Source organism: Aethalodelphis obliquidens, unplaced genomic scaffold (assembly GCF_003676395.1).
Source record: "Aethalodelphis obliquidens isolate GAN/ISIS:26980383/991018 unplaced genomic scaffold, ASM367639v1 scaffold90, whole genome shotgun sequence".
Taxonomy (NCBI): domain Eukaryota; kingdom Metazoa; phylum Chordata; class Mammalia; order Artiodactyla; family Delphinidae; genus Aethalodelphis; species Aethalodelphis obliquidens.
Genome location: NW_020838034.1, coordinates 4,535,630 through 4,552,300, shown reverse-complemented (window position 1 = coordinate 4,552,300; position 16,671 = coordinate 4,535,630). Strand labels below are relative to the sequence as shown.

Sequence of the window (16,671 nt, the reverse complement as noted above, 5' to 3'; positions counted from 1 at the left end):
CCTCTGCAAAAATATCAGTTGACTATATTTTTTGTAGGTCATTTCTGGAATTTCTGTTCTGTTCCATTAATCTATATTTTCTTTCACCAGTACCACTCAATCTTGAATATTGTACCTTTATAGTGAGCCTCAAAATTAGGTAGTTTTCAGTTCAAGTTTTTTCTTCTGTATTGTGTTGTCTATATATTTTACATTTCCATGTAAACTTTAGAATCAGTTTGTTATTTATAAAATAGCTTACTGAGATTTTGCTTTGGATTGTGTGAAGCTATAGATCAAGTTGGAAAGAACCGACATCTTAATAAGTCTTTTAATCCAGGAACATAGTCTTTGTCTGTTTAGATCATTTTGATTTCTCTTATCAGTGTTTTACAGTCTTCACATAAAGATCCTAAAGATTTTTGTTGGATTTATATGTATTTTATTATTTTTGACATTTTTGTAAAATTTTTTTTTTAGATTTTGATTTTTCATTGGTGCTTTATAAGAAAACAACTGACTTTTGTATATTGACCTTTTATTCTATGATATCACCATACTCATTAGTTCAGGAAGAATTCTGTAGATCCTTTGGGGTTTTCTAAATAAACAATCATGTCAATTGTGAATAAAGAGAGTATTATTTCTTCCTGCCCATGTGTATACCTTTTATTTCTTTTTTGTGTCTTATTGCACAAGGTAGGACTTCTAATATGACATTGAATATGGGTGACAAGAGGGGTCATCCTTGTCTTGTTCTTGATCTAGGAGGCTAGCATCCAATATCTCATTATTAAGTTTGAAGTTAGCTGTAAGTTATTAAAAATGTCCTTTATCAAACTGAGAAATTTCCTCTGTCAGTTCCTCTTTTGCTGAGAGTTTTACTTCAGGAATGGATATTGACTTTTGTTAAATGCTTTTTCTGTATCAATTGATATCATATAATTTCTTTCTTAGCCCCCTAATTTGGTGGATTACGTTGATTGATTTTCAAATCTTGAACTGGCCTTGAATACCTGGAATAAGTCACAGTTGGTCATGATGTATACTTTATTTCATACATTGTTGGATTCAGCTTGCTCGTATTTGTTGAAGATTTTTTCATTAATATTGATGAGAAGTATTAGTCAGCTGTTTACTTTTCCTTTCTTTTTCTTTTTGTTTTTGATGTCTGTATCTGGTTTTGGTATTAGGGTAATACTAGCCTCGTAGAATTACTTAGGAGGTATTCTCTCTGCCTCTGCTTCCTAGAAGAGATTGTGGAAAATTGGTATTATTTCTTCCTTAATTATGTGGTAGAATTTATCCGTGAAACCATCTGAGCCTGGCACTTTAATTTTTGGAAAGCAATTAATTATTAATTCATTTCTTTAACATATATAAGGCTATTCACTTTATTTCTTCTCACATGGGTTGTAGTACTTTGTGTCTTTCAAGGAATTGACCTATTTCATCCAAGTTATCAAATTTCTGGACAAAGTTTTTCATATTCCTTTATAATTCTTTTAATATCAGTGGGTCAGTAGTTATGACCCCACCCTCATTTGATATTGTTAATGTGTGTCTTTTCTCTTTTCTTGGTTGGCTTGGCCATAGGTTTATCAATTTTATTGATCTTTCCAAATAACCAGCTTTGGCTTTGTTGATTTTCTCTATTATTTTTCTGTTTTCAATTTTATTGCTTTCTGCTCTAATATTATTTCTTCTGCCTGTGTTAGGATTAATTTGCTTTTCTTTTTCTAGTTTACTAAGACAAGACTTAGGTTATTGATGTTTATTTTTTCTTCTTTTCTAATGTATGAATTTAATTCTATAATTTCCTTCTAAGCATTGCTTTCTCTGCAACCCACAAATCTTGATAACTTTTATTTTTATTAATTTCAAAATATATTTTCAAAATTTCTCTTTGGACTTCTTCTTTGACTCATGAGCTATTTAGAAATTTTGAAATCTTTGGGGTACTTGGGAATTTTCCAGCTATTCTTCTGTTGTTGATTTCTGGTTTAATTCCATTTTGGTCTGAGAATATACTTAGTGTGATTTCTGTTCTTTCAAATTAGTTAACTTGTGTTTTATGGCCCAGAATGTGGTCTGTCTTGGTGAATATTACATGTGAGCTTAAGAAGAGTTTGTATTTCACTGTTCTTAGATTGAGAATTCTATAAATGTCAATCCTATAAATGTCAACTATTAAGATAAAATTGATTGATAGTTCTGTTTAGTTCCTCTGTACCTTAACAATGTCTTGCCTGCTTAGTCTATCAATTATTGACAAAAAGGTAAAATGTTCAACTATAATAGTATAGATTCGTCTCTTTCTCTTTTCTAAGTTTTTCCTCATGTATTGATATTTTTATGCCCTTTTATTAGGTACATACACATTTAATATTGCTATGTCTTCTTGTAGAATATATCTCTTTATTATTATGTAATACCCTTTATTCTAGATAAACTTCCTAGTTCTGAATTCTACTTTGTCTGAAATTAATACAGTTTCTGCATCTTTCTTTTGATTAGTGTTAGCCTGTCATATCTTTTTCTTTATCTCCTTAAGCTATTTGAATGGCTTTCTTGTAAACAACATATAGATTTGTCCTATTTTTTAAATCCACTCTGATGATCTATCTTTTATTTGATGTATTTAAACAATTAAAGTGAATTGATATTTTTGGGTTAATATCTACCATGTTTGTAACTATTTTCTATTCATTACATTTATTCTTTGTTTCTTTTTTCCCTCTTTTTGGTGTTCTGTGATTTTAATTGAGCATTGTATGTGATTCAATTTTGTCTCTTCTCTTAACATACCAATTTTTCTTCTGAAAACATTTTTAATAGTTACCCTGGGATTTATATTATGTATACACTTTTAACTGATCTAACTCCATCTTCAAATAACACTGTATTGCTTCACATGTTATGCAGAGTATTACCAGTTCCTCCCTTCTGTCCCTTGTGACATTCCTTCCATTCATTCCACTAATTGCTACTGTTTTTGCTTTAAACAAGTAGTTATCTTTTAGATCAACTAAGAATAAGAAAATAAAGTATTATATTTTATGTACTTTTACTTATTCTCTATACTCTTCCTTTGTTTAGGTTGATCCTTTATGCTTATCTATATCATTTTTCTTCCTCAGGAAGAACTTCTTCTAACATTTCTTAAAGGGCAGGTCTGATGGCAATGAATTCTCTCAGTTTTTGTTTGAGAAAGTCTTCATTTCTCTTTCACTTTTGAAGAATAATTTTGCTCTGTATAAATATCTAAGTGGATGGATATTTCTCTTTGAAGAATAATTTTGCTCTATGTAAATATCTAAGTGGATGGCTTTTTCCTTTGAACACTAAATATTTTACTCTACCTTCTTCTTGCTTATATGATTTCTGACAAGAAATTTGTATTAATCCTTATCCTCGTTCTTCTATAGGTAAGGTGTTTGTTTTTCCCTCTGACTTCTTTCAAGATTTTTTGTTTGTCCTTGGTTTTCTGTAGTTGGAATATAATATCCCTAAGTGTTTTGTTTGTTTGTTTTTATTTGGGGGAGGGGTCGTATTTATCCTGTTTGGTGTTCTCTGAGATTCCTGGATCTGTAGTTTGATGCCTGTTATCAATTTTGGAAAGTTCTCAGGCAATATTACTTCAAGGGTATCTTCTGTTGTAGTCTTCCTTCTCCTCCTGTTATTCCAGTTACAAATATGTTATTTTTTTTTGTATATCCCACAGTTCTTTGATGTTATGTTTCTTTTTTTTCCTTTCTTTTCTGTTTACATTTCAGGTTGGGAGGTTTCTATTGACAAATTTTCAAACTCACTAATCCTTTCCTTGGTGGTGTGCAGTCTAATCATAAGCACATGGAAGGTATTCTTCATTTCTATTACCTTGTTTTTGATTTATAGGATTTATTTTTATCCTTTTGTAGATTTTCTCTCTGCTCACATTAACCATCTGTTTTTGCATACTGTCTACTTTTCCCTTTAGAGCCCTTAACATATATTTTAAATTCCCATAGTTATTTAAATTCTCTGATAATTCCAAATCTCTGATATATCTGAATCTGATTCTGATGCTTGATTCATCTTTTCAGACTGTTTTTCTTTTCTTTCAGATTGACTTGGTAATTTTTTGTTATAAGCTAGTCGTGTTATACTGAGTAACAGGAAGTGATATAAATAGGACTTTAATGTTTTAAAGGGAGGATTTATGTTAATCTGGCCAGGGGCTTCAAATTCTTCTAGTGTCCTTGTTGTTTTCTCTCTTTGTATAGTCTGTGTCTTGCAGCCCTCTCTGTTGTAATTCACTGTTATTTCACTGAACCCCTGTTGGTATGGTGGTAAGGTGTAGGGAAAAGGTTATTCTATTATCTTCCTGTTCAATTTCAATCTTTAAGTGGGCCAGTGTTTCAGGGTCATGACCTTCACCTGTGTTTCTCCAGTATTTTCTCCAGGTCCTCACTCTCTTCCCCATCTGTGGAATTCCCTATATATTTCCTTGAATTCCTGACCTCTGTTAACTTTGTTCCCCGCCCCACCCACTTCATTGACACAGTAAGGGCTGGAGTTGATTGGATGGAGGAATTTCCTTCCAGAACCTGTGATAAGGCTCTAGCAAGGTTGTTTTCCCTGACATTGTAGGTCTTTGTTATGGAGAAGGATCTGAATATATTTTACAGTAATTACTCTTTCCTTCCCCCTGCTAGAGCCATGAAGGGATCATTCTTGAATCTTCACTATGAGAATCTGGTAGGGTTCCTGAAGGCAAGATGCATGAAAATGTGGGGGCTCCCCTAAGATTGCAACTCCCAGGAGCTGTTCACTTTCAAGTTAGTCTATATTCAGCCTGCAGCAATTCACTGAAATTACCATTTAAGAATTCTGATTTATGGCTTTAGTGGTTCCTGCATCAGATAAGAATATTTCAACTGTGTCTCTCTGGATGTAGTCATCTGTCTAGATATCCAGGTGGCAGTTTGACCTACAACCTTAGTTCTCTGGTACGTCCAAGAAAAGTTCTTGACTTTCAGTTTGTCCAGCTTTTATTGCTATAAGGATGGAGTGACAACTTCCAAGTTCATTTTCCTCTGATTAAAGAAATTTGTATGGAGTAAACACTAGTATCCATTCATTCCTAGTTTGATTAGAAATAAGAACTTTAGTTAGACTTCCCCAGTAAGAAAAATCCTAGAGTCTACATTGTTCTGTATTATAAATATACTAAATCAAGGAGTTACAGGGGCTCTGGATCAAGGTGGCAGAGTAGGAAGATCCTGAGTTCACCTCCTCCCATGGGCATACCAAAATTATAACTACTTAAAGAGCAACTATCTCTAAGAGTGATCTGAAGACTAGCAGAAAAGATTTTTCACAACTAAAGATATAAAGAAGGAGCTGCAACAAAACAGGAGGCACAGAGAAAAGGTCTAGTTAGCACCCACACTCCCAATGTGGTGATCCACAAATAGGGGGAAAATCAAAACCATGGTGGCCCTCCCCAAGGAGCAAGTAGTCCAGTCCTTACATTGGGATCCCCAGCCCAGGTGTCAAGGACCAGGAAGACAAGCCCCAAAATACCTGGCTTTGAAAAACTGCAGGGCTTATTTTCAGGAGAGCTGTAGGAATTTAAGACTCCACTCTTAACAATGCATGCAAAACCTCACTTGCTCTGAGTCCTAGCACAAAGGCAGCAGTTTGAAAGGTAGTGGGATCAGGCCCACTAACTGATCTTGGAGAGCCTCCCAGAGAAACAAGAAGCAGCTGGGACTACCACTGATGACTGAGTTGCTGACATCAGCCATTTTTGTGATCTCATTCTACCATGATGACATTGGCACTGACAGGTACCATTTTGGAATTCTCCCTCTAGCCTATTAACACTGGGGGCCTGCCCCACCCACCAGCATGCCTGTGGTAGTCAGGTGATGCTGGGCCTTGCTGCCAACTGCACTGGGGGCCTGCCCTGCCCACCAGAGAACTGCACTAATAGAACACCAACAACAACATGACCAGTCATGCACATGGGCAGCAGTTGCACATGGCCATCCCTCACAGGTAGCCATGTCAGGGGCTAATGCCGGCCACTAGTGAGCCTGCTGCTGTTGCATGCTGCTGTGCCACACAGCCACTCACACCAGGGTCCTTCCCTGTCCACCAGTGCATGTGCTGCAGTAGCATGCTACTGGGCCTCACAACCAGCCATACTGGGGACATGCCTCACCCACCAGCATGCCCACATCAACTACATGAGGCAGGATCTTGCAGTCAGATGAGCTGGGGGCCAACCCTGCATACTAACGTGTCTGCAACAGTCAGCCCTGCCACACCGGAAAAGCGTATGCTGCCCATGTAGGGAACACCCCTGCTGCATCCAGCTTTGGTAGCAGGGGGTCTGTGCTCCTGGGCTCTGTAGAAGATCTCCTACATAAGTCCACTTCTCTAAGATCAGGAGAGGTAATGGATGTAATGCAAAGAAATAAACATAGAGAATTGGGCAAAATGAGAAGATAGAGGAGGATGTTCCAAATGAAAGAACAAGACAAGACCTCAGAAAAAGAACTTAACAAAATAGAGATAAGCAATCTACCCAATGAAGAGTTCAAGATAATGATCATAAAGTTGCTCACAAAACTGGGGAGAAAAATCGATGAACACAGTGAGAACTTCAACAAAAAGAAAATATAAAAGGGAACCAATCAGAGCAGAAGAACACAATTACTGAATTGAAAAATACACTAGAGGGAATCAACAGTATATTAGATGATCTAGAAGAACAGATCAGTGATCTGAAAGACAAAGTAGTGAAAAACACCCAAGGGACACAACTAGAAATAAAATTATGAAAGAAAAAGTCTCACTGGTAAAGGCAAACATATGGTAAATATGATGAACCAACTACTTACAAAGGTAATATGAAGGTTAAAAGGTAAAAGTAGTAAAATAACCTATATGTACAATAAGTAGTTAAGGGATACGCAAAACTAAAAGATATAAAATCTGAACTCAAGAACATAAAATGTGATGGTGGAGGGGAGGGAAAAGGTAGGGCTTTTAGAATGTATTTGAACTTAAGAGATCATTAACTTAAAATAGACAGCTATATGTGTAGGTTGTTACATATGAACCTCATGATAACCACAAACCATATATTTTAGTATATATACAAAAAAAAGAAAGGAAATCAAACATAAAGCTAAAGATAGTCATCAAATTACAAGGGAAGAGATCAAGAGAAGAATAAAGAAACAGAGAAGTACAAAACAACTAGAAAACAATTAACAAAATGTCAATAAGCACATACTAACAATAATTATTTTAAATGTAAATAGACTAAATGTGTCAATCAAAAGACATGGGATGGCTGTGTGGATAAAAAAAAGACCCATCTATATGCTGCCTACAAGAGACTCATTTTAGACCTAAAGACACTAACAGACTGAAAGTGAAGGGATATAAAAAGATATTTTATGTAAATGGAAACAGAAAGCTGGAGTAGCAATATTTATATCAGACTAAATAAACTTTAAAACAAAAACTGTAACAAGAGACAAAGAAGAGCATTACATAATTATAAAAGGATCAATCTGGGACTTCCCTGGTGGTGCAGTGGTTAAGAATCTGCCTGCCAAATCAGGGGACACAGGTTTGATGCCTGGTCTGGGAAGATCCCATATGCAATGGAGCAACTAAGCTCATGCACCACAACTACAGTCTGTGCTCTACAGCCCACATGCCACAACTACTGAAGCCTGCACACCTAGAGCCCATGCTCTGCAACAAGATAAGCTACTGCAATGAGAAACCTGCACACTGCAATGAAGAGTAGCCCCTGCTCGCCACAACTAGAGAAAGCCTTGCACAGCAGTGAAGATCCAACTTAGCCAAAAATAAAAAATAGATAAATAAGAGGATCAATTCAACAAGAGGTTATAACATATAAATATCTATGTGCCCAACATTACAGCACCTAAATACATAAAGCAAATATTAACAGACATAAAGAGAGAAATAGACATTAACACAATAATAGTAGGGGACTTTAACACCTCACTTACATCAATGGATAGATTATTCAGACAGAAAATCTATAAGGAAGCATTGGACTTAGACAACACATTATATAAGATGAACTTAATAGATATATACAAAGCATTCCATCCAAAAATAGAAGAATGCACCTTTTTTTCAAATGCACATGAAACATTCTCCAAGATAGATCACACACTAGGCCACAGAACAAGTCTCAGTAAATGTAATGAAGGTTGGAAATCATATCAAGCATCTTTTTGACTACAAGCATGAGACTAGAAATCAACTACAAAAAAAACTCTGAAAAACAGAACCAAGTAAAAATTACCTGAGACCAATGAAAATGGAAGCACAACTTTCCAAAATCCATGGGATGTGGCAAACTCAGTTCTAAGATGAAAGTTTATAATGATACAGGTCTCCATTATGAGATGAGAAAAATCTCAAATATAACAATCTAATTTTACACATAAAGGAACCAGAGAAAAAAGAACAAGCAAAGTCCACAGTTAATAAAAGGAAGGAAATAATAAAGATCAGAGTGGAAATAAATATGACAGAGACTAAAAAGACAATAGAAAAAAGTCAATGAGACTAAGAGTTGGTTCTTTGAAAAGACAAATTAAATCAACATACCTTTCGCCAGACTCATCAAGAAGAAAAGAGAGCTCAAATAAATAAAATCAGAAATGAAAGAGGAGAAATTACAACTGACATGAAGGAAATACAAAGCATCATGAGAATATTATGAACAATTATATGCCAACAAATTAGACAACCTAGAAGAAATGGGTAAATTCCAACAAATATATAATTTCTCAAGACTGAATCATGAAGAAATAGAAAATCTTAATAGACTGATAAATAGTAATGAAATTAAATTGTTAATCAAAAAACTCCCAAAAACCAAAAGTCCAGGTCCCAATGACCTCACAATTGAATTCTACCAAATTCTAGAGTTAATACCGATCTTTTTCAAATTATTCTAGAAAATTGAAGAGGAAGCAGTACTTTCAAACTCATTTTACTAGGCTAGCATTACCCTACTTCTAAAACCAGACAAAGTCATCAAAAAAAGGAAAATTACAGGCCAATATCCCTGATGAACTTAGATGCAAAAATTCTCAGCGCAATATTAGCAAATCTAATTTAACAATACATTAAAAGCATCATATACCATGATCAAGTGGGATTCATTTCAGGGATGCAAGTATAGCTTAACATCCATAAATCAATCAATGTGATACAACACATTAACAAAACAAAGGACAAAAATAATATCATCTCAGGAGGTGCAGAAAAAGCACTTGACAAAATTCAACATCCATTTATGACAAAAACTCTCAACAAAGTGGGCGTAGAGAGAACATACCTTAACATAATAAAAGCCATATATGACAAACCCACAGCCAACATCACACTCAATGGTGAAAAGCTGAAATCAGTTCCTCAAATATCAGAAACAAAGCAAGGATGACCTATCTCACCATTTTTTTCGTGTGTGTGTGTGGTACGTGGGCCTCTCACTGTTGTGGCCTCTCCTGTTGCGGAGCACAGGCTCCGGACGCACAGGCTCAGCAACCATGGCTCACGGGCCCAGCCACTCCGTGGCATGTGGGATCTTCCCAGACCGGAGCACAAACCCACATCCCCTGCATCAGCAGGTGGACTCTCAACCACTGCACCACCAGGGAAGACCTCACCACTTTTATTTGATATATATAGTATTGGAAGTCCTAGCCACAGTAATCAGACAAGAAAAAGGAATAAAAGGAACCTAAATTGGAGAAGAAAAATTAAAACTGTCATTGTTTGCAGATGACGTGATACTATAAATAGAAAAACCTAAAGACTGAACCAAAATGCTATTTGAACTAATAAATGAATTCAGTATAGTTGCAGTATACAAATATACAGAAATCTGTTGTGTTTCTATCCACTAATATTGAACTATCAGGAAGTGAAATTAAGAAAACCCATTTACAATTGCATTGAAAAGAATAAAATACCTAGGAATAAATTTAACCAAGGAGGTGAAAGGCCTGTACTCTGAAAACTATAGGACATTGATGAAAGAAATAGAAGATGGTACAAATAAATGGAAAGATATAATGTGTTTATGGATTGAAAGAATAATTTTGTCAAAAGTACCATACTACCAAAAGCAGTCTACAGATTCAATGCAATCCCTAGCAAAATACCAATAGCATTTTTCACAGAGGTATAACAAATAATCCTAAAATTTGTATGGAAACACAAAAGATTGCAGGTAGTCAAAAAAATCTTGAAAAAGAACAAACCTGGAGGTATCATGCTTCTCGATTTCAAACTACACTGTAAAGCTATAGTAATCAGAATAGTGTAGTACTGGCATAAAAACAGACACATAGATCAATGGAACAGAATAGAGAGCCAAGAAATAAACCAATGCTTATGTGGTCAATCTATGACAAATGAGGTAAGAATATAAAGTGAGAAAAAGGCAACCTCTTCAATAATGGTGTTGGGAAAACTGGGCAGCTTCATGCAAAAGAATGAAATTGGATCACTTTCTTATACAGTATACAAATATAAACTCAAAATGGATAACAGATTTAAATGTAAGACCAGAAACCATAAAACTCCTAGAAGAAGACATAGGCAGTAAAATCCCTTTGACATTGGTCTTAGCAGTATATTTTTGGATCTGTCTCCTCAGGCAAGAACAACAAAATTAAATATAAACAAATGGGACTATATCAAACTAAAAAGCTTTTGCACAGTGATGGAAGCCATAAACAAAACATTAAGGCAACCTACTGAATGGGTAAAAATATTTGCAAATGATATATCTGGTGAGGGGTTAATATCCAAAATGTACAAAGAACTCATTCAACTCAATACAAAAAAACAAGCAGTCTGATTAAAAAATGGATAGAGGACCTGAATAGACATTTTTCCAAAGAAGAGACACAGATAGCCAACAGACCACATGAAAAGATGCTCAGTAACACTGGTTATCAGGAAATGCAAATCAAAACCACAATGAGATATCACTTCACGCCTGTCAGAATGGCTAATATAAAAAAAAGATAGTAAATAAGTGTTGGCGAGGTTGCTGAGAAAAGGGAAACCTTATACACTTGGTGGAAATGTAAATTGCATCCACTATGGAAAATGGTATGGAGATTCCTTAAAAAATTAAAGATACATTTATTATATGATCCAGCAATTCCACTCCTGGGTATCTATCTAAAGAAAATGAGAACACTAATTTGAGGAGGTATATGCACCCCTTTTTTTACTGCAGCATAATTTTACAATAACCAAGATATGGAAGCAACCTAAGTGCCCACTGACAGACAAAAGTATAAAGAGGAGGTGATACACGCACACACACACACACACAAACACACACACACGGAATATTAGTCATGAAAAAAATGAAATATGCCATTTGCAACAACATAAATGGGCATAGAAGGTACTATGTTAAGTGAAATAAGTCAGGCCAAGAAAAACAAATACTTTACTATTTCACTTATATATGGAATCTAAAAAACAAAACAAGTAAACAAACAAAACAGAAACAGATTCATAGTTACAGAAAACAAAACTTGGTGGTTGCCAAGGGGAATGGGGGTAGGGGAATGGACAAAATAGGTGAAGTGGATTAAGAGGTATAAACTTCAGTCATACAATAAATAAGTCATGGAGATGTTATGTACAGCATAGGGAATACAGTCAACAATATTGTAATAACTTTATATGATGACAGATGGTTGTTAAACTTATTGTGGAGATTATTTCATAATGTATATAAATGTTGAACCACTACGTTGTACACCTGAAGCCGATATAACATGTCAAGTGTACTTCAATTAAAAAAAAAGTTAACAACCAAGTGAAAGGCTAGAGAAATGAGTCAGCAGTCTATTTCAGTATTCTCTCCTGCATTCCCTCCATCTCATCTCGTTTTTACTTTCATCCTAAAGGCCTTGCATCTCCCCACACTTCCCTGAATGAGATGGTGGTTAAAGATTCACTCACAAGACCTTGTGGAATTGAGAGGAAATTTAAGTGACTCAACCAAGAATACAGAGCTAATAAGTGAGAGACCCAGGGATTGAAATCAGTCTACTGACTTCAAGTCTTGTTCCTCATGTTGCAGCTGCAGTGGGTGACTGGTACAAATGGGCTCCAAACCAAAGTTCACCATGGGGTCCCAGCATTCACAAAGAGAGAACTCTCCTCCAAAGAGAAGTAGATTTGGCTAAGCAAATAGGATTTGCTCAATAGGGGTGGGAAAGTAAAGAGATAAAGAATATTTATTTTTCTTGGAGTTGGAATTGAGTTTCTTACCAAAGTTAAAGCTTGAGATGTTGGAGGTTTTCCAACAAGCAAAAGAGCTATTGGCCACAGTAGAGACTTCAAATCTCTCTACTACATAGTCTCACTCTCTACTGCTAATAGGGTGTGATACATGATGAAGGAGAAGTGAACTGGGTGACTGGCCAAGAACCTGAATTTGTCTTCCTGTATTTCTGATTCAAAAACATTAATTAGAACTAAAGTTTTCTTACTTCTGTGCTCTCATTACCTGTTTAAAATTTTCATTTAGCAGTCATCAGTCTGCCAAATATATGTTATATATTATATTTTATATATTATAGTATGCATTTTATATATTACATATATTATATTTAGCATAATTCACTATTGTATTCCCAGCACTTAGCACTGGACCTAACCTCTTTAAGTAAGGGCCAGGTTTGCTTGTGAAGTTCCAAATGCTTTTCTCTGATTTGATTTAATACTGGAGAAAGTGGATACTCATGTTCCCTAAACTCTTAACTGGTTCTATGTGAATAAGACTCTACAGCTTGAACTGCTGCTGGAAATGCTCTTCCTTTGGGGGTCTGCATTGGCTAGAATGAGGATCCCAGGTGGCTATTCCATAGAGGATTCTTCTCTTTTGAAAAAGGTTCAGGGATGAGGTTTTGCTTTATTTGGGAAGTTTGAGGTCCTGGGGAATTTGAATTTTGCTTAGCTTGATTTCTCTGGTACATTACTATCCATACTGTGAATTGCCCTTGGGTAGTGATATACTCTGGGTAAACAGAAAATGCCAGCTAGGTGGTACAAGTTCAATTCTGCCTTCACCGCTTTTCTGTCTTAACCTTATTATCTGTAGATTTGAGAGCCTTATTCCTGCCTCCTTCCTAGGATTGTTCTGAGGACCTAGTGAGATGATGTCTGGGAAAGCGTTTTGTGTTAAGGACCACATTATGGAAGAGTTGCTTGCCATAAAATGATCTTGAGCATGAGTAGTAACCAAAATAATCCTGGGGAACAGGGAGGATTCCTCTCGGGTTGTTTAATCCAGCCAAATATTCAGTGAGAGGCTGGAACTCTTTAGTAGGTCAAAAATAGTTCTGTGGCCGGGACCTTGATGGGGTGTGACAAGGGCTATTGAAAACATATGATTCTATGGTGTGTGACTGTGAAGCTATTCCATTCAAACAAGTTTTCTGGAAAACCTGGGTAATAAATGTTCTAGAAGTCCATAGTGATAAGTTACTCTGCATGATGCCATCCACAGCCACATAGCCCTCGGCCTTAGGAGATGGCCCCATACTTAGATCAAGACAGCCTTATTGCCCAGGTAACAAACATTTATTTCACTGAACCTCAGTATGCAGGGCCCTTTCTGGTTTGATGAGATTAGCTTTATATAGATCACAAAAAAATATCCCAAGGCTTAGGTCTTTGTCATAAATATTAAGCACACTTTGTCCATTTCTCTATCACATTGTATTACGGTGAGTTCTGCATAAGCCCATGTCCCCTGCTAGACTGGGAGCTCCTTTGTTCAAGGATTAGTGCAGAATTATTTTGATATTTTCCATGTCTAGCCCAGTATCTGGCATATAGTAAAGATTCTATGTATGTTTACTGAATGACTGTCAAACACTTTGCCTGCAATACTTTGCTTTTAATTATTCATTTCTTTTATTTGCCAGTTAACAACTTCTCTTAATTTCTTTCAGCCACCTTATATTCTTAGGGAACTTTAGGTATAGTTTGATTTTTACCATTGCCTCTATAGACCCTGAGAGAGGGCATGGTAGTTCTGTTATGGTCTGGAGAGCAGATACATGTGCTATTTGGGTCTCTGTATCTTCTTTTGAAGGCTTTTCTGAGTTTTGAGCCCACCCTTTAATTCTAGTGGAAGTTGTGTCCTGGAGCTATCGTGACCCCAAGTCTGAGGTCTAGCCTAGTCACTGACTTGACAGCTAGTTCCTTGTTCTTGTTCACTGGGTACTCATTTGGATCCCAAACCCCAAATCTATGTGAAACTCCTTGATCAGCCTCTGCTCCCCTGCTCTCTGTGATTGCCTGATTCAGCTTCATCATAAGTGCATAATTATTTCTGTGTATGACCTCTGAATACTCTAGTCTCACTCTCTTTGCCCCCATGATTTTCTCGGCTTAGAGTCTATAGATTCATACAACTTCTTAGATGTCTCAGTGGATCTAGGTAAGGACAATAAGGATGTCAAAAATTCACATAGATGCCTCATAAACTGAATCCGAGTTTTCCTGAGTCTTAGATGATTCCCATTGTTTAAAAGTTAAAGCCAAATTCCTTAGTTCAGCAAACAAGGCCTTTACAATCTGACTCCAGCCAACCTTCTGGTCTTATCGCCCTTCATTTCCTTTCTTGTACCCTGGAGTCAGCATGCCAAGTCACGTTCCATTTCCTGAACATTTCTCTTAACTTTCATACATGTGAAATATTATTTCTTTGTTTTGGAATTCTTCTCCTTCAACAATTTGCCCATCAGACAGTCTCCTGTAAGTGTTTTAAAACCAGTCCAGATTACAGATCACCTCCTCTCTGAAGACTTCCCTGGCATCTCCAACAGAGTTTCTCTTTCTTTCTCTCCCTCCCTCCCATTCCCCTTCGATCATTTGTATATATCACTTGACATAAAGAATTGAAACTATATCTTTAAATGTTTGTGGGGCTTCCCTGGTGGCGCAGTGGTTGAGAGTCCGCCTGCCGATGCAGGGGACACGGGTTCGTGCCCCTGTCCAGGTCGCACATGCCGCGGAGCGGCTGGGCCCGTGAGCCTTGGCCGCTGGGCCTGCGTGCCCGGAGCCTGTGCTCCACAACGGGAGAGGCCACAACAGTGAGAGGCCCGCGTACCGCAAAAAAAAAAAAAAAAAAAAAAAATTGTCTTTGCCACTAGAGTTGAGTTTTTTGAAGCCAGGCATTAGGTTTCTTTTCATCTTTCCTTCCCCAGGATCTAGCCCACAGCCTGGTTCATTCCTATTACCCATTACATGCTTTCTGAATTAACAGCAGCTGAACTGACCCAGGAGGATCTTGGAATGTGCCCTCAAACGGCTATTAATATGGCTGACAAGATTTAGAATTGCTAGGATCTCTAATTAAACTGTCTGTGGTCACCATCTTTAATAAACAGTTTTGCTAGAAACTGGGATAAATTAAAGCAGCTGGGAGAGGAAATCTGTTTCCCCTGGGCTATCTCATTCTGAGGCCACTTTTCCTGTCCACACAGTGATTTATGACTTGATATGTCATGTACAAGCAGATTGCGACAGAGACTCCAAGTTGAGAAGTTCTCATGCTCTTAAGTAGGAAGGAAGGAATTGTAGGGAAGAATGTGTGTCCTGGATTCTGTTTTTTCTAAGGGACTCCCTGTTGTCTTCATTAAGTGGAGAGCCACAAGAAAACCAAAAGGCCAATGAAAAATCCTTGGTCCACATTACTCCTCGACCTCTTCTTCAGGCATATCCTGTCCTTGTTTACCTAATTATCCACAAAAACAGGGCCGGCACTTTGTCCAGGGGCTATATTTAAAGCTTTCAGACTCCCGGTTAGATGCTGTTTCTGTTTCTCTCTTCTCCTCCTCCTTATGGGCCAGGTCTCTGGGAGCCAAGTACATGGGGCTCTTCTCCTCATAGTTCTGCTTAGAATGGATGCTAAAAGCCTCAGAAGAACAATTCCCAAATTGTCAGGAAAGCTTCCTTCCAATGGCCCAGAGCAGAGCATCCTTGACCTCTTTGCTCCTTGGGGTGTACACCACAGGGTTCAGCAGGGAGGTGATCACAGTGGAGGTCACTGAGATCAGCTGACCCTGATCCTTGGTGTTCTCTGACTTGGGCTTGGGGTAGGCAATGGAGGCACAGCCATAGTGGACCATGACCACAGTGAGGTGGGAGGTGCAGGTAGCAAAGGCCTTCTTTCTGCCCTCGGCTGAGGCGATCTTGAGGATTGTAGAGATAATGCGGATTTAAGAGATGAAGAGCAGACCCATAGGCACAACGAGCACCAAAACACGGATGATCAAAGTCAGAATCTCATTGACAGTCGTGTCGATGCAGGATAGCTTCATCACAGGTCGGATGTCACAGAAGAAGTGGGCCACCTTTGTTGCACAGAAAGGTAACCTAAATACAGGTGTCACCTGTGTCATAGCTACAATCAGCCCAATGCTGCAGGCCCTCCACACCAGCTGGTTGCACACCCTCTTGTTCATAATGACTGTGTATCTCAGGGGGTTGAAGATAGCCACATATCAGTCATATCCCATTGCTGTGAGCAGGAAGCAGTTAGTGATCCCAAAGGTTACAAAAAAGAACATCTGTGTGACACAACCGCCA

General features: G+C 37.3%; 1 protein-coding gene and 1 pseudogene across 1 annotated transcript in view; one reads left to right on the top strand and one right to left on the bottom strand.

Annotated features, from left to right (window-relative positions):
* LOC113614022 (olfactory receptor 10J5-like) overlaps nt 1–16,671 on the top strand; it is a 109,543-nt pseudogene that overhangs the window by 66,573 nt on the left and 26,299 nt on the right.
* The window catches only part of LOC113614021 (putative olfactory receptor 10J6), a 135,550-nt gene that overhangs the window by 117,692 nt on the left and 1,187 nt on the right, over nt 1–16,671 (bottom strand). The window contains 1 exon segment of the mRNA XM_027095272.1: nt 16,448–16,669. Within this exon segment, the coding sequence (XP_026951073.1) occupies nt 16,448–16,669 (222 nt within the window).